Source organism: Neolamprologus brichardi, chromosome 12, assembly GCF_056152115.1.
Source record: "Neolamprologus brichardi isolate AB-2024 chromosome 12, ASM5615211v1, whole genome shotgun sequence".
Lineage (NCBI taxonomy): Eukaryota > Metazoa > Chordata > Actinopteri > Cichliformes > Cichlidae > Neolamprologus > Neolamprologus brichardi.
In genome coordinates, this window is record NC_142115.1 from 8,643,965 (window position 1) to 8,661,952 (window position 17,988).

The 17,988-nt window shown below is 40.8% G+C and overlaps 1 protein-coding gene across 2 annotated transcripts in view; it reads right to left on the reverse strand.

The window, feature by feature from the left end:
• Nucleotides 1–2,734: 2,734 nt before the first annotated feature.
• The window catches only part of zgc:162952 (PKc_LIMK_like_unk domain-containing protein), a 28,682-nt gene continuing 13,428 nt past the window's right edge, over nt 2,735–17,988 (reverse strand). For both annotated transcript variants that reach the window (XM_087848974.1, XM_087848973.1), the window contains 8 exons: nt 14,793–14,986; nt 12,987–13,108; nt 11,057–11,105; nt 9,550–9,699; nt 6,321–6,494; nt 5,961–6,044; nt 5,261–5,347; nt 2,735–3,945 (listed from right to left, as the gene is read on the reverse strand). In XM_087848974.1, the coding sequence (XP_087705100.1) occupies nt 3,841–3,945; nt 5,261–5,347; nt 5,961–6,044; nt 6,321–6,494; nt 9,550–9,699; nt 11,057–11,105; nt 12,987–13,108; nt 14,793–14,986 (965 nt within the window). In that variant the 3' untranslated portion in view covers nt 2,735–3,840. The remainder of the gene's footprint in view (nt 3,946–5,260; nt 5,348–5,960; nt 6,045–6,320; nt 6,495–9,549; nt 9,700–11,056; nt 11,106–12,986; nt 13,109–14,792; nt 14,987–17,988) is intronic.

A 17,988-nucleotide genomic window follows, 5' to 3' on the forward strand; every position in this document is an offset into this window, starting at 1 on the left:
GCCTACAAGGCCTTCAAACTTAGAACCCTTTTGCCTCGACTTCACTGCTCCTGTACTTGCTGCACTCTGACAGTGTAATCTGCAAAGGAACATTAATGGGGGAAAACCATTCAGGCGTTGCAAGAGCCAGGGGAAACTTGGACAGTGACTTCATTCCACTTTTCAAGGCCAGACGGATACTGTTTTACATCATATTCCCATTAAAGGCTCCCCTCTGGTTCCTGTTCCAGCTGACTCGTCAGTGTTGCATTTATCAGTCTATCCTCATACCAGGCTTCTCTGTTCAACAAATAAACTACAGGCTGTTCTCAGCATGTGACAGTGGCCATCAGAGGACATTTATCAGAAAGTTAGTCCAAGAATACACTGCACATCACAGATGCATAGCAATACAGGGGCATTAGAGGAAGAGTTTGTTTCTTTTTTCCTATTGTTTTTCTTTGCCTATAAAGTATTAAAAAGTCTATCGTCAACAACAGGGAAAACAAAGATGCACAAGGATACATGCAAAACACACAGTCACACAGAATTGCTTATATATCTCTATGTGAAACTAAGAACAGCCTTTCTGTTTCCATGGAAATTAAGTGGGTAAGTAGCAGCCAGGTCCTTCTAATCAAATGCACTTGATGAATTAAACGTGAGCAAGTGTGAGCACCTCTGTGAAAGCAGTTTTGTTTTGATGGTTTGGTTTGGACTATTCAGCTGTGTGTTGACACACATTCATCCCAGGAGTGGATGTCCCAGCAAACTGACCTCAGATCAGCTTCTAGAGTAATGTTTCGTAAGTTACTCTTGTGTATTGACTGTTGTTGGCGGTGGTGTCAGATTATGGTGACTTCCAACTCTAGAGGGTGGGAACTCTTGTGAATTTTGTTATTCTACAATCTATTGATACAGGGCGTGTTTACCTTTTCACATGTCTAAACAACTACAAATACTAGTCCAGCACTGAATCAGGCAATAATTGGGATGTCACAGCACCTTGAGCATTATTAGAATTCTGTACTTAAGACAGCTAAAAATCAAATGTGGGCTTTTTCTTCTAAACTGAGCTGATTTTAGGTCCATTCATTGAGTTCTAGCTCATGTGCACCCTCTGCTGCATCCCCATCAGAACTGCAGCCAACCTGCTTATCGGGGCCTGGAGCCTGGGGCTCGCTCGGGCCACTTCGGAGGTGGGGTGCCCCCAGCCTCTCGGCCTGGGGCTCGGTCACTCAGGCACAGCTGGCTGCCGGCGGAGCTCACGGGCACGTCACTGCAACCCCCCCTGGCTTCTGCTCCGCAGCTGCTGGGTGACCCCTCATCTGGGACTCTCCTCAGCTCTTTCTGGGACAGTGGCACGGCTGCCCCTCTGTTGGTCTTCCTTGGTCTCTTGTGTTCTGGGGGCCTCTGGATGTCTGGAGTCTTGATCTCCTCCACACCTGCTTCATGCCCTGGAGGACGGGGCAGTGGCCCCCCACACCCTCTAGCAGATCATTACATGAAGGAACCTTTTAAAAAAACAAGCGCGTCCATGCTCACAGGTGTACACACGGGTGATCACACACACAAACTACACCCTTTTTGGCTCCTACCTCAAAGCACACTGTGCGCTGTCGATCTTATGTGCTGCACAATAATGTTTAATATTTAGTATTTACTGTCATATTCCCATATATCATTGTGATGTTGTTTATTGTATTACTCTCGTTTTCTTCTGCTTGTTTTCTTTTTTCTTTCTCAACAGGTGATCCAGGTGATCGATATATGTATTTTTTTTTGTCTGCTTATTCTGTTGTTTTTTGCCCTTCTCCCCCGTCCCTCTTCTCAGCTGTTTTTCTTTCCCTCTTTTTTCTCCCCTTCAATTCAATTCAATTCAATTCAATTTTATTTATATAGCGCCAAATCACAACAAATGTCGCCTCAAGGCGCTTCATAGATACAGAGAAAAGCCCAACAATCATATGACCCCCTATGAGCAGCACTTTGGCGACAGTGGGAAGGAAAAACTCCCTTTTAACAGGAAGAAACCTCCGGCAGAACCAGGCTCAGGGAGGGGCGGCCATCTGCTGCGACCGGTTGGGGTGAGAGAAGGAAGACAGGATAAAAGACATGCTGTGGAAGAGAGACAGAGGTTAATAACAGATACGATTCAATACAGAGAGGTCTGTTAACACATAGTGAGTGAGAAAGGTGACTGGAAAGGAAAAACTCAATGCATCATGGGAATCCCCCGGCAGCCTACATCTATTGCAGCATAACTAAGGGAGGATTCAGGGTCACCTGGTCCAGCCCTAACTATATGCTTTAGCAAAAAGGAAAGTTTTAAGCCTAATCTTAAAAGTAGAGATAGTGTCTGTCTCCCGAATCCAAACTGGAAGCTGGTTCCACAGAAGAGGGGCCTGAAAACTGAAGGCTCTCCCTCCCATTCTACTTTTAAATACTCTAGGAACAACAAGGAGGCCTGCAGAGTGGGAGCGAAGTGCTCTAATAGGGTACAGACTTCCCCCAGTCAAGTCTGTCCCGTATTCAGCAAGTGAAAATAAAATAAATAATAAAAGGTGAATCAAATGAAGCATTTGGTAAAGTAAATCCGTTGGGCATCTTTCTTCGCCTTTAGACAATAATTCTGATGGCAAAAGAGCCAAACGGGACAGGCAAAAATCTCCCTTTAATAAAGGCATTGCTTCATGTACATACACAGAGAGGCAGAGCAAATGAGAGGGACCACAAGACACAAGTAATGTTTATTTTCCATGTTTATTTAAGTAGTTCAAATGAAAATGGTTCCATTTGTTTCCCATACTGGAAGGATCAATCAGAAACTTCTGAAAGCAGATGAATATTTATACTTTCAAATCTAGAAAGCTATACTGCTAAACAAGAAATAAAAGTTTTATTTTTCGTCAAAAAAGGCAGAAAATATATTTTTTTAAAGGATAAGAAACCAAAGGAGTTGGTAATGTAGCTGCCTAAAAGTTTTTGAGACCACACACAAAACCAGAACAGATTAAACTGAAAAGATTATGGACCCTGTCAAACCCCATAAAAGGTGCTAGATTTAAAAAATAAAATGAGCAAAGCTTGACTATTTACATACACACATTCAGCTCAGAGTAACTGCACAAAATAACAACAAAATAGGATTTTTTTGTTTTGTAAAATCACCTGACAATCCACAAGCTTAAAAAAAGTCTTGTTGCTAGAAAAAGGGGATATGTTTGAAGTTTTCGGTATACGATAAAAAGAACTATTTCATGAAAATAAATATCTTAGACTCATACTGACTCGTAAGCGTGCCTATAAATTGTTAACATGAAACCAACTCTCAAAATCAAACCTAAAATCATGTTTCCACGGCTTATTTTGATCCCCGTTGTGTATGAAGTTATGTCACTATTGAAAGCCTAATAGAGAGCAGAGCTTTCTCATTTCCTACTGGAACGACAAAGGCAGAGTAGACAGAAAAGGAAAATATATCAACAGGCCTGATTTGGTCTGCGCCGTCGGTTACAGACAAATCACAAACACCAGAAGGAGTCGAGTGGGAGGAGAGGGCCCTTTTAGTCAAGACCAAAAACAGTACAAGTTGAACTAATAATCATGTGAACACTGCTGGGTCAAATCAAAGTGTCCATGGCAAGTCGGGAGCATCCACCGCCCTGAAGAAACATCTAGATCTGAATGTCTGCAGCACCTCAGAGGAGAAGAGTTGATGCCACAAAAACTTCCATATTTTTTTTAAATTTTTATTTTTTTAATTCACATCTGTCCTGCTTCCTGTCCAGACAGTGAGCAATAGTAACCCCACAGTCTGCGGTCCTAATGCTGGGTAGGCGGGCTTCCCTGATCCGCTGCTCAGCTCGTATCCACGTCAGATTTGGGAGGAAGTTCCAGGGTCTCAGCAACCTCTCCTAAATCATCCAACAGCTCTGTGAATGCTGGCCGTCGGAAGGACTCCACCTTAGATTGGGAGAGAGGAAATTAAGAAAAACAGGTGAGTTTCACAACTTATAAGAAAACCTTGGTGGAAAGTACAGAGGCCCTACTATTCACAGCTTAGTATTAAGAACTGTCATGTCTGACACTTGGAGGCTTTTTGCTGATGTGATTGTTGTAGCGATCACAAGGTTTCCTAAAAGAAGAGAATGGAGGGCAAACTCGAGCAGAGCAAAATAAGTGGACAGAAGAAATCACTGGTTACAGACAGCCAGGGTGCAGCCTGGAGGCAGCAAATGAGCTGAAAGTTTCTTTAACATGTCGAGTTTCAGCCCTCTGCTGCCTCCAGCACCACACACCACAGCCTCCACGCATACTCACTACCTTCAATGATTTTGTCTTCCCACCAAGTAACCTCTGTGCATCAGGTCCCTTACATGCTTAGCTGTGACTTTTGGCCCAGTTAGGAGACAGCTGGAGAGTTTGACCAGACCTGCTGCCTTGTGCTGGTGCTGCCTGCTGCTACTCTGACCCACAGTGTAACCCTCTGTACTCTCTCTGATTTACAGGAGCTTCACAGAGGACTTTGCTGTCTGCAGGTCATGTGACCAACTGAAATAATGTAAAGTGTCTGCAGCAGGTGGATGTATAGATGATGGGCAGGAGGAGTACAAAAAGGATGACTTTTTGGAGTCATCAGGGAGGAATCGCCTGCTTCAAAAGAAAGAGGATGGCTGAATGAGTGGTGTCTGTGCTGGGGCAGGAAGTGGATGTGGTGGAGGAGTACGAGCACCTGGCTGTCCACACTGACAACAAATTGATCAACAGGAATAATCTCATTCCCAAACCAGTGAGAGTTGTAAAAGCCTGCTAACAAAATCAAGCTTGCCAGCGAAGTGATAGAGAGCACAGCAACCTGGCTCCTGAGACAAAATCATGAGACAGAATAGCTGGAACTAAGCTTGCTGGCAGCAGCTGAACTCCCGAAGTGTGGAGGATCACGCAGCCTGCCAAAGTACATTCTACCTGCTGGAAACACTGCTTTCTTAAGCTCAGTCCCCACTAGAAACGGCAGAAAACTGAAGTGCCGCAAAAATGTTCCAAACTTGTGGAATAAATGGAAATATAGCACATAGGGAAACAACAGGAACAGAAAATCCACAATTTGTCATCAGCTCCTCAATTTGAATTTATTTTGAGTCAAAATAAAGCAAAGTCTCCTGAAGCAAGACGTCCTTTTATGACTTGAAAAACATACAAAATATTTCAAAGTATAAATGTATATTATGACTTTTACTTCAAGCATTTTCAGGTCTTCCATCTCCTCTGAGCCACATACCATACAACAGCTGGCTGCCAACTCCAGGAGGCGCTGTGGGCAGTCTGTCACCAGTTCCCTGAAAGCTTTCACATCCAGCCCGTAGTCCTGAAACACATCAACATCAACAGTCCATGTGTCATAACAAGAAATATTTCACTGCGCATACAAAAATGTTCTGTCAGCTAAGTCGTGCTAAAATTACATCAGTTTGTATCTTTCTTGAGTTAATCACAAACCCCAAGCACTACACTGCTCAGCCAATCATCAGCTTTAAAAGACGTCACTGTCACAACCACACTTCCAGTCACATAAAGTCGGTAAGCCCACGAGTCACGAGTCATGGACCATGTTTGAGCTAACTTAAATGCATCGACCAGTGATTGTGATGACACACATACCATACAACAGCTGGCTGCCAACTCCAGGAGGCGCTGTGGGCAGTGATTGTGATGACACAATCACTGGTTTAATTTAACACACTCTTTTTAAATACATTAGCTCCATGGTTAGCAGTGAGCAGATAGCCTCACATCCACTCCATCAACATTTTAAATTGGAGACATTCCATTCTTCTACTTTTTCAGCAAGTCTCAGGGTTGTTTAGACATATTTTTAACTAGTTAACTAGTAAAAGTGGGCAATAGCTAACTCTCACATGTGAATATTCACATTACACGTCAGCAGCACACGGCCTCTGCTGTGGTACAGTGAGCTCTACCTGTGTTCTCGGGAGTATTTCAGGGTCAGCAGGGATCCTGGCCAGGATTTCACAGAGCACAATACCAAAGGAGAAAACATCCACCTGGAATAAGTCAAACATCAAACATATTGTTTTTTTTTTGTCTTCCTCTTAGAACATAAAAAACATATCAGAAAATACTTCAAAGAATAAACTAAATAAATCTGACTTTTGCCATTTTACATTAAAGATGCAGCTTCCCACAATCTGCTGCATTACTTTATTGTATCATCTTAATAAATACACTGTCTGACATATAAGAAAAAAATGTAATGCTAAAAAACAGCAAAAATACTTCTTGTGTGTAACACATGCTGATACGAGAAACAGGACTGTTACCTTGCGGTCATACGGCTCTCCTCGGAGCATTTCGGGGGCCATCCAGAAAGCCGAGCCCACCAGAGAGAGTTTCCTGCCGGTGTCTTTTACTGGCAGCTCCACCACCTCCCTGGCCAGGCCGAAGTCTGTCACCAGAGCCTCTCGTCCCCGAGACGTCACCCGGATCAGGCAGTTCTACAGATACACGAGGAGGACACTGAGGAGCAGGACTGCAATGGGATGTTTATCCCAGCAGAGGGCAGTGTAAGGCTGAACAACCAGGACCATCAACCACTTGTTTTTTCCACCGTCTTTAGTCTTTGTTTGGGCTTCTATTGTATGTAATGCATGTGTTTCCTGGAATCACTGCCACACAGTCACAAACAGTCTCTTCACTTGTCAATAGATTCAAAAGGATCTGCTGGCAGCACCTTTTCAGCCGACTAAATAACTGACCGACCAGAGATTCAGTGTGCCAAAGGCCAGCCTCCATCATACTGACTGGTTCCTTCATATTTAGATGTTAATAAGACCAGCAAACTGTGGAAAAAGACAAACCCTGCTAGACTTGAGTTTAGAAGCTGAGGGCAGAAAGTGTGATCAGAGGCAGGAAGTGGGAGAGCAGCTCAGAGCTGTTGTTGCATAATAACAGCAGGTCTGCAATGTAAAGGTATAACGTTGATGCATTGCTCTGCATGTATGTAAACCCATTTTCTTCTGTTTTTAAGATTTGCTGGGCGTGTGTGGAAGTGACATAGTTGCCATTTGGCTCCCACTGCACATGAAGCTATTTCCATCCAGCAGCCTGTCATTACGTGACATTACGTGAAGGAAAACTACTTCAGTCCCAGACTCCAGCTCTAAATTTAGCCACAACCCCTTACCTCTCTGCCAAGCAAGGCAACAGTTTGGGGAACTAAAGTCGAAAATCCCCAGTAACGCAAGAACCTGACTAACTACTCAAAAAGCTCAAATTTTCATTCAAGTTTAACTTTCACAGACACTTTAACAAAGAGTGGATTAGTTCAGGGGATCTGGGAGGCAACTGGGCTTTTGGACATCCTGAAGCACTGACATCACAAACTGCACACATCTACCAACCTAAGTGGATTTGTCAAGTTGGCAACTTAATTTCAATAAATCCTTCTTTCACCACAAACCAGGCGTCCTAAGTTGAGATAAAGCTGAACGACATGCGTTTTATATCATAAATATTTGTGGATATTTTTTAATTTGGAAGTTGTCAACAAATCATAAGGAAAAATTACTCAGACACAGAGATAAACTGAACTTCCTGGTCTGTAAAGTGTACACAAAACTGCCATGAACTTGCAGTCTTTCTAGTGGCCAGCACAGAGTTCTCATGTGAAGTATAACCTTACTAAACACTTTTTTCTTATTTTAATGCTAGCAGCTCAGAGCTCACACATACAGTTCTCTGATTTAATCTCAGACTTAAATAATTATATTTATTTATTAATATGTTAGTAATGAAATTACTTGTTAATTAGATTAATAATTACAAGTAACTATTAGCTAAGTCATCTGACGTGACTTCGGGGCCTTTCTTACTTTAAATTCCCACCTGAACTGAATGTTGGTATTGGCAGTGGAATTAAGCACCCAACAACTGTATCACCACTGGCTTGAAATAGAACAAAATGACTGTCAATGCGTCTCAATATATTAGCATTTTCAGGTAACTCACACCTATCTGGTCATTTCATTCATGGGGCAAAAAGCAGGAAGCCTACAAAATACAAAACCAATTCTGAAAATGTCTGGACGCTGCATGAAATGTAAAAAAGAGAATGCAATGATTTGAAAATTTCATAAACCCATATTTTACTCTTAACTGAAGATGAAAAGCATAAAATATTTAAAATTTTAGAAAACCATCTGCTCATTTTTCATTTCATGACACGTCTAAAAAAAAAGTTGGCACGTGGCTGTGGGTACTTCTGTGTAGCTGTTTTTCTTTTAACACCAATCTGTAAATGTCTGGGATTTGTAGAGACCAGCTGATGGACTTATGGGAGAGGAATGATGTCCAATTCGTGTCTGACAGAGGATTCTCAACAGTCTTGCATTGTTTTCGTCATATTTTGATGTTTTGTGATGGTGAAAGGTCTGGACTGCAGTGGGGTCAGCTCAGCTTTTTTTGAGATGTCCTGCTGCCAGTGAATTCAAAATGAATAATATTTTTCCTGAAATGGTACATTTTCTCATTGCATTCTGTGTTTATTTACATTCAACACAGGGTCTAAATATCTCAGATCATTTCAATACTAAGGATTCACTTAAGGGTAACTGCTAAAGCAGTCATCTTAATGTCTTCTAACTTAAATCTCCAAAGCCATTACAAATTAAATGCAACATAAAGCTCATCTCACTCAGTATAAGATACATAAAAGCAGACTCACAAACATCATATTAGACACTGCACAGAAATCCTCGAGTAACCCTAAGCTTGACCTTAAGTGGACTCATTTATGACCCTGTGATATTTTATACAGCAATACTTTTTTAAATGACTTATTTGAGTATAATATGTTGTTTATGCTGTTTAATCATCTATGACAGATAATCTGCTCTAATATCGTTCATCTGAAATGCTTATTAAAAAAAGAGTTTAACCATTTTCATCATCACTTTTGACATTAAACATCTGTTTCAAGATTTCTGCTACTCTATTGGTCTGTTAGCAGTGGTGCCTAGCCTGTAATTCTCCCACGTTGATCCAACATCATGGATGCATCCATCAGGTTTCTGTGACATAAATCCAACAAAGCCTGAAAAAAAACTGCACAAGGACAGAGCCAAAAGAGTAGCCTCAGGGTAACATGCGTGCGGTAAGGGTGGGGGAGTCCCAGCAGCAGTTATACATGCAGCAACAGCACTTACATAGCAACAACCGCTTTACATGATAATAATGACTGTCATCATGTTGTGACTCCGCATTACTGACTGCTTCTTCAGGGAAGCCTGGCAACTGGAGGAGGGACAGCACCTACGCACACAAGCATACCTACACACCAGCTTCTCAGCAAGGACTCGTGATTGTTACAGAGCGGCCTAGAAAGGATGTCAGGGTGTGCTCATTTAACTGAAACTAGGAGATCACAGGTTTCTGTTCTGGACTGAAAATTATTTAACCTGAGCAAAAAAAAGTGCAGTTAAAATATGAACAAACACAAAAACAAACAAATCAATCCAAATCAAAGCAAATCAGTTTAATTGTGTGCCTCACCTTAGAATTGAGGTCTCTGTGATAAATGTTTTTGTAATGCAGGTAGATCATTCCTCTGCTTATATCACAGGCCAAGTCCACCTTCTCTCTCCAGCACAAGGGAACGTCTTTCCTGGCCAGAAGCTCTTCCAGACAGCCACCGTTTACATACTGAAACATCCAGGAAATACATGAAGACTTATCTTTAACTTTTCTTCTGACATTTATGTGCTCTTTGTGCAGAGGAGTTTTTTTTTGTTTTCTGTTCTCATGCAGTCCCCCCATAGGAGCCCAGCATGAGTAGAGGTCTCTTTTTTCCCCCTCCTCGTCTTGCCCATTGTATTGTACATTTCAGTGTTTTTCCATAATACTACCGGTCTCCGACCTGTCTCCCCATGTGATGTCTGTGTTGTGTATGTAAGGTTCGGGGGGGTGGGGGGGTGTCCCATTTCGCTGCAGGGCAACTTGCATGTGACAAATAAAGGCTTTCTTGACTTGACTAGACTTGACAATGTAAAAAGGAAGTTTTCTTGTTATGCAGCACATTTTTAATTTACTTTTTTCTATTTAATCATTTTTTATTCTAATAAAAATTTTAACAATAAATTTAAAACTTATTTTGGGGAGGTATTGAGCTGTAAAATAAGAAGAAAGGGAGAAAGCAAATTTGGACGTGCTAAAAAGTTAAAATGGTCAGAAAATAAAGTTTGATACAAAAATTTGCTTTGGTCCTTATCAATTTATATGAATGTAATTAAATATAAAATTTAATGAGTATAACAACGTAAATTATATCAAGAAAAAAAGACACAAACACTGAAGCCACTACTTCTATTTTGTAAGCTAAATTATTTTTAAGCCTATTTTTGTTGTTTGCTAGTCACATTTTACATCACCTATAATATTACAGGGAATAGCAGATGAACTTGCTAACTAAGCTAGCTAGCAAGTGATGGCATTACAGCCCTTACCAAAATATCAAATTATTCAAATATTATTTAAAAAATAAACACGATGGAAAGCTCGAGGCAGTTGTCACTAAAGCTACGTGTAGAACAGTGGCGAGGTCCAACTTTTCTAAACAGTCAAGAAGACTTGTTATAAAAACATGCTATCATACATTGTTGCCCACATAGATACTGTGTCTTCAAGCATTTAAAATAATTCTTAGATTACTGTGACAGTACATGGCTTTTGTTGCTTTCACCGCCCTGTTATCTGTGTAGAACAATGGCATACTATAAAATGTAGTAGTAAAAAAAAATCCCATAAAAATAAATGGGTATTCATTCTAAAATGAAAAGATTTTTTTTAATCAATAAAACATTCTTCTTGAAACAAGAAACTGAGGAGATATAATTTGTCAGCGTGATAGCAGCAAACCCAGTTTGGTTACCTATGAACTCTTTCACCATTTCATTATCACTCTCAGTTCATATCAGTGTTATTTGTTGTGTTAACAGAGCCAGCCTGCAGGTATACGCCTTAACAATGACTCACAATAGGCAAAAAAACGAGTGGAACTCACCTCTAAGATTGGATAGAGTTTGTCTTCTTTCACACAGATTCCCAAATACCTGGAATAAGCAGAGCTGTTTTAATCAATTGTTTGTCTTGTTATTGAAATAAAGTGTATGGAAGTTTATGGAAATGCCACTCAAACCAGAGGGAACAATGTCTACATTACAAGAAGATTTTTGGTGGTAAATTTTCAGAATCTTGTTTGTAGCCAAAACTGTTACCAAATTCGATGAAAACACAAAAAAACATGGTATCAATAGGAAAATAAAGAAAGACGTATCCTTTCCTTTATGGATTTGATAGTGTATATAGTAAGGTAGAGTAGATAATCTCATTTGCAACAATACTGATACCAACAGTGCCACCTTCACACAACTTCAAACAGCAGAGCTACAGACAGACAGGCACACAGTACACTTCAATTAATTTCACAAGGTCAGTAAAGCTCCTGTATCGACAACATTGAAGTATTAAACAGTCATAAATGTTAATCTGGAGGCACAAATGTTAACTGTTTAACTATGAGCCATTAAGCCATGTAAGAAGTCTATTACCAGCTATGGCTAATAATAAAATTATAACATTAGGAGGAACTAGGCAGCTTGTACATGATCAGTCCTGCCCATCTGTAAAGTGACCTTAAATGAACTTAACTGAACTTACATAATAAATTTAGGAACAATTAAAATAAAGCCTTGTTTATTAATTGATTCACACAAACGGTCGACGTCTTTGATAACTCCAAGAAATATCACTCGTATATCTTTTTGACTTTAGCTTACACAGATCGTTGCGTGCAAGGTACTGCTTTCATCACAGCTGGCTGTACGATAATGAGCTACTCTTTGATAACCTTACCACTTTGACCTTGCTAAATGGCAAGTGTGATTGCTTAGGCAAACATTAAGTCTGCCTGGCTTTGCACCTTATGTCACTGCTGCAGATAAAAGCACCAGGGTCTCATTTACACACATAAGGCTACACGCCATGCTACCAAACTACCAACATCCAAGTGAAGTAGTTTATATTCAGAAACAGCTAGTTAAATGACTACAAGTGATTTTTCTCTCGTCGTCTTGTTAGTTCAGATCACATGTACCAATTATATTTAGTTCTGCTACTATGCTCACAATCCCTGCTCTGTGTATCTTTCAACTGCCATGCACCAGCATCATTTTTTATACGACCATAAGCAAAAGAAAAACAGCAGACTTCTTCTCAAAGTTTGCCAGCTAGAATTGCCGGGTTGTTTTTGGCCACTCAGAAATAAAATCACTGTTAAAGCTGTGAACAAATCCAGGACATCTTCCAGCTCATCTAATGTACAACTGTTAATTTGGCAATCTGCAGCCAAAGAGAGCCCATCAAACCTACCTCACTTTTGCAAAATGGATACTTGTGTTTGTTTATTTTGAAATCCCAAGGGGGAAAAAAGCATCACATTAATACTTAACTGGTACCATATGAAGGTTATTATATAACAGTGATGAGTGGGTGTGCATTTTGACAAATATTCCTGATGAGAAAACAGATATTCGGATTTTGTGCATATATGGATGCGTTGTATATTTGCCTGCCTTTGTTTATTGTACACGATGCCCTGGAGTCCATTTTTTCAGTAATTGTCAACAAAATTACCATAACACTGTGAACCCTTTAAAACTGTTTAGTACTACTAAATATAAATATGTGTAAAGGTATTGCCATTACACAATAACTACAACTGCCATCAATCCTGCTACCCAATTTACAGACTGTGAAGCTGTGATGGAGAAAAGAGTGATGAGTGGGAGGGTGTAGAGCCTGGTGAGACAGAGAGGAGAGATTGCATGTGTTGGGAGGGAAATCCTCAAGCGTTTTCTTTTGCTTTTAGCAGAGCAGAGCAGAGCCTACTAGATTAGGAGTACAGCATGCAGGTGATACGGGGGGGCTGTTACCTGACAATGTTGGGGTGCGAGAGCTTCTGCAGCAGGCTGATCTCTCGTACAATGCTGTCTTGGTCCACATCGTTTTTGTAGATCTTCACTACCATCACTTTTCGATTCGTCCTGTGCATCACCTAAAGGATAGTGGTGGCCATTAGCAGGAGTGGAAGAAGCGGTGGTTGTAGATGCTGAGGCCAGAAGCGATACAGTGGGGATACTGTGACAGCTGCTGTCGCTGCATAACTTATCCACAGCTGCCAACATGTTCACATCAGCAAAAAGGATAATACATAAAACCAAACACATCAGTAGATAATGACAGTAGCACAACTAAATCAAAGTGAGTAAACCAAGGCTATGTTCACACTGCAGGTCTTAATGCTAAATTCCGATTTTTTGATCAAATCAGATTTTTTTGTCTGCTTGTTCACACCACAAATAAAATGTGACAGCAAACACACTCTAGTGTGAACCCTCAAAGCGGCCCGCATGCGCAAAAGAAGACGTCAGACACAACGCGCTCTGTTTAGACCCAGACCAAACAGTATTGTTTGACTGATGGCCTTAATATAAAGATTTGTTTCGGACTTTACGTTTCCAAAGTTTGCTTTAAGTTATAAAGTTGTTTTGTTATTTTCATATGGCTTAATAATTATCCTTATTGCCGTTTTAGAGAGGAGCGGTGCTTCAAAGGATAGTTGCAGATTTCTGTCAGAATCTGCAGATTATACAGTACAAATAAAATGTTCACGTTTCTCCAACGTTGTCTTCCCAACAGTTTCACTGGATGGCCAGGAAGTGTTCACGATGTCTTCTCGGGCGCTTCTCTGGTGCTGATAATTGGCGTCTGTCTTGTGTCAGTGACATAAAAGACAGATTTAATGCGACATGACCATTCAAACAGCAGTCGCTTTCTAAAACATCAGATATGTATCGGATTCAGTACCACATACGAAAGTGACCCAGGTCGGATTTGAAAATATTGGATTTGTGCTGTTCACACTGTCATACCATGATCAGATATGGGTCGCATAGGGTCCAAAAAAATCGGATTTGATGCGCTTTCGCCTGCAGTGTGAACGTAGCCTGAGTACTCCCAGCAGCTGAAAAGAATCAGGCAAATATAGAAGTGCAAAAAACTGCAGTTCCTCTAATGGCCACTTGAGGATGGCTCCAAAAGAGAGTTAATCCCCATAGACTGTCATGTTAAAATACCCAATTTTCTACTATTAAAACACTTGCTCACTGTTTGGTACAAAAAAGGCATCTATGGATAGTTTACCAATCACAACTGTACTGTGATTGACTTTTTTAATCTTTATTTGTTTTTATATTAGCAAAGCTTACGCATGTTTTATACTTTCAATTTTTTGTAATAGTCTTACTCCATCATTGGCATGTCCAAAGCCACAGAGAGCTATTTTAACGATTTACACGGTTGACCACAAGCAAGCTTAGCTTTCTAAGTTGACTCAACTGGAACAAAAGTCCAAAATCAGAGAGCACACTCTTTCTGGGCAAAGTGCTGACTTTGACTCACTCACAAATCCCATGGCCTCTTTCGAACTCATTTCATCAGGGGCAAAGTCTAAATGTATAAAAAAAAAAAATAGCTCTTCCAATAGCTCTGTTCCAGCAGAAGAATTATGTAAGATCTCAGCTGGGGTTGAGTACAGAAAATCAAAGGTCCCCGAAGCTGGTGGGCCAATTACAGAATGGCAAGAATGTCCCAATTAGTGGCTTGGACAAAGCAGGGTCTGATGGCATTTGCAGGCTGACAAGGCAAAACAGAATGGGTGGAGGGGGCAGAAGAAATACCTTATAGACTTTGGAGAAGAAGCCACTCCCGATAAGCTCAGCGCTGAAATTTTCCCAGAATTCCAGTTTACGGACAGCCGTGCGAAGCTTCTGCCATCGCTCCACATGGTAGTATTTGTCTGAAGACTCACCATACAGGGTAGGACTGGTGGGCTCTGATGACACATCCACATCACACATCGTGGAGATGTCCGCTGGGAAAACAGAGACTGAAAAGTTAGGGCGAACCCTCTACAAAATAATGTTTTTTTTGTCCTGGGATTAGTTATTATAGTTATTACTTCATTTTCACAACAAACAGGTTGAGAAAATAATCACTTTGTGCCTCTGCAATGTTAAATAAAAAACTCTGGGAATGTAGACAGTCTTGCTAAATGTATTTTTGAAATTAGGCTCATCACCAATGAGACTTGAAAGGGCCAATCAGCTAACACTGCTTCTTTCCATCTAGTGTCTTTCTAGGCGACGTCGGGGCAAGTTAAAGCAGGCTTGTACAAAACCTCCACCATCTTCGACTGCATAAAATTACCTTTAGGGCACAAAATCTTAGAAAGCCGCTCCACTGAGTTGGTGGAGGGCTGACGTTGCTATGATGTTCTCCAAAGCTGCAGAGCAGGGACTAGACCTCCCAGCTGTAGACCATGATGGCGGAGCTGGAGTTCATCATCAGGATGACAAACTCACTAAAGAGGCAGCTGGTTATGGCTCCGTTATTCAGTTGTTGCAAAGTATATAAATGCCATTCACATGCTCGCAACATGCCCTTAAAGGATCTGTGATAATTATGTTCACACTGTGAACATATTCCAACTCTGTTTCAGTTTAAGCGTTATTTTCAATAAACAGCATGCTCTAAAAAAGGTTTTGTCTAACTCCCATTTCTTCTTCTTGCATGTTGAAGTTCTACTTGGACCCTTGTTAAGATTCAACCATGCAAAATATGATTCTTTGCCATTTTTCCAGTGCTCTTAAACTTTTGATCTGGACTGTATATTAGACCACATATGTATTTGCTCACTGCTGCTAAACTGAACACACCAACCAAAAGGGCAATTTATGCATTTAACAGCATGAAAGCAACTACAGACCAACGAGACGCTCACAAAAGGTATAATTTCACACTTACACTAGGCAGCATAGATGAGGGAAAACGCTTTCACTTAACAGGCTGCAGCAAAGGTGATAAAAAAAAAAGATTTTTAAAATGATTAAAATGAGGGCAGGGCTGCTTGCTGAACACAGAATCTTTCTAAAAATTGTTTAGTAACAGTTTCTATCTTCAACACAACACAGTCAAGAGTCAATCTGGACTATCAGTGAATTACTAATAAATAAGACAGTTATATATGTCCTGCATCTGGAGCTAAGACAGTAACAAGAACTTCAAGTCCGGTTATCAGAAGGACAAAGACGAGGAGATTTCTGTTCAACTGTCTTGAAAGTCTGCTTTACGTGAGTTGGAAGAGCGTGTTTATCGTTAGTGCATTGTAGTGTAGTGTCAACATGCCTAAGTCCACAAAAAGACTGGCAGGCAGCAGACGTCCACACAGACCCTTACACCGTATGATGATGAAGTGATCAGTGTCTTAGAGTTTGCATTCGAGTTCAACTGTGAACTCAGGGCAAGACAACATAAAAGCCACACACGTACACATACGTACACGCACACACACAGTATACTACTAACTGTACACTGCAAAGTTTCATCATGTCCAAAGTGCTTATCTATTATTTCTAGCTATCCACCCCAACATAGCGGGGGCTATGAATCAGCCCTGAGGTTGTCTACTAGAAACTCCCCACTTAGTGTCTAAGGTTCCAGAGAAGTTATTAAGAGGCAAACTATGCACTGTGGGTTTTGCTGTTTTGTGGGACTTCTGAGTCAACCCACACCCTTTGACCTCCATTCCTCAACCCCCAGCCCAAGTTTCATATTGAAAATCAGCACATAGGGACTATTGCAAGTTTGTCCTGTGCTCTATCCCTGACTATCTTCCTGGTCATTAACTTGAAGACCTTTTCGTTTAGACACTCGCATCATTGGTTTTTGCTGTTTTACCTTTCGGTTCACTTACTGTGGGCTAACTAAACCTCCATTAACATTGTTCTCATAAAACTGTAGTTAACGTAATGGTTTTAGACCTATGTAAAAAGATATCCAGTCATGTCAACTTTCTGACTTTACAGTTCTTTCTTTGCGATCCTATGAGGTCTAATTCATCATAGGTGTTAACCCTGACCCTACACTAGGCTTACCATGGCATAAACTTAGGTCTGGTGAGCCACCAGCCATAGTGCCAAAACTCTTAAGCATGGTTTCCTTATTCTCTTCATTCAGTTCTTCAAAATATTGGTTGTTACTCTGGAGTGCAGATGGGTAGGATAACGTTCCCACTGTGAAGATTGCTCTCTGTTCCTTCACAAAGTGGGTAGTCCTGACCCAATTCCAGGCACACAGGGCTGGCGTGACAGCAGTGAAGGTCAGTTTGTTTTTCCCCCAACAACAATCTCAGTTGCCTTTACAATGACGCTGGTGGAAAGCGCGCGCTGACACGCTAAAACAATTGGCAGGGTTTTGTCAATAAAGTCGGGGGAATCAACCCCAGCTATTCACGCTGCTTTTGTTCATTCAGCTTCAGACTAAACAATCACTGCACTTTCAGCTCTGGCACTGTCAGAGAGAAATGCTTACAGTGCAGCCCCATCATCTAACTGTCAATCTCTCCGCATCTCTTTTCTCCCGCCTTCATCCATCATCTCTCTTCCTTATTCATCTTGACTGGTCGGTTCCCAAATTTGTAAGATGAAGGACGTTGTGCTCTCGAACCTGTCAGCAAGCTTTTAGACTCCATTGTTGTCACATTATGATGAAGTGTAACTAAATGAAACTAGATGAAATTATTTCTGGCACTGTTGGGGGAAACTTGCAAATTTTACTGAATAACATTAGCGAGAACTTCATGTTTCTTTGATCCACTGTCTGTCTCCATCTATCTCAGCCTGAACTTTCAAATGGTCTGTCTTACCATCAAAATGAATCTGATAAGAAACTATAACTATAAAAGCTGTTGGAGTAATTCCCTGAATAAAATGGACTGTGTGAAAAATTTAAAAAATTGAACAGAAGTCCACTTTTGCGCTCACATTCAGTGAGAGCCACTTTCATTAATTTAGTGGAAGTGTTGTCATGTGCGCT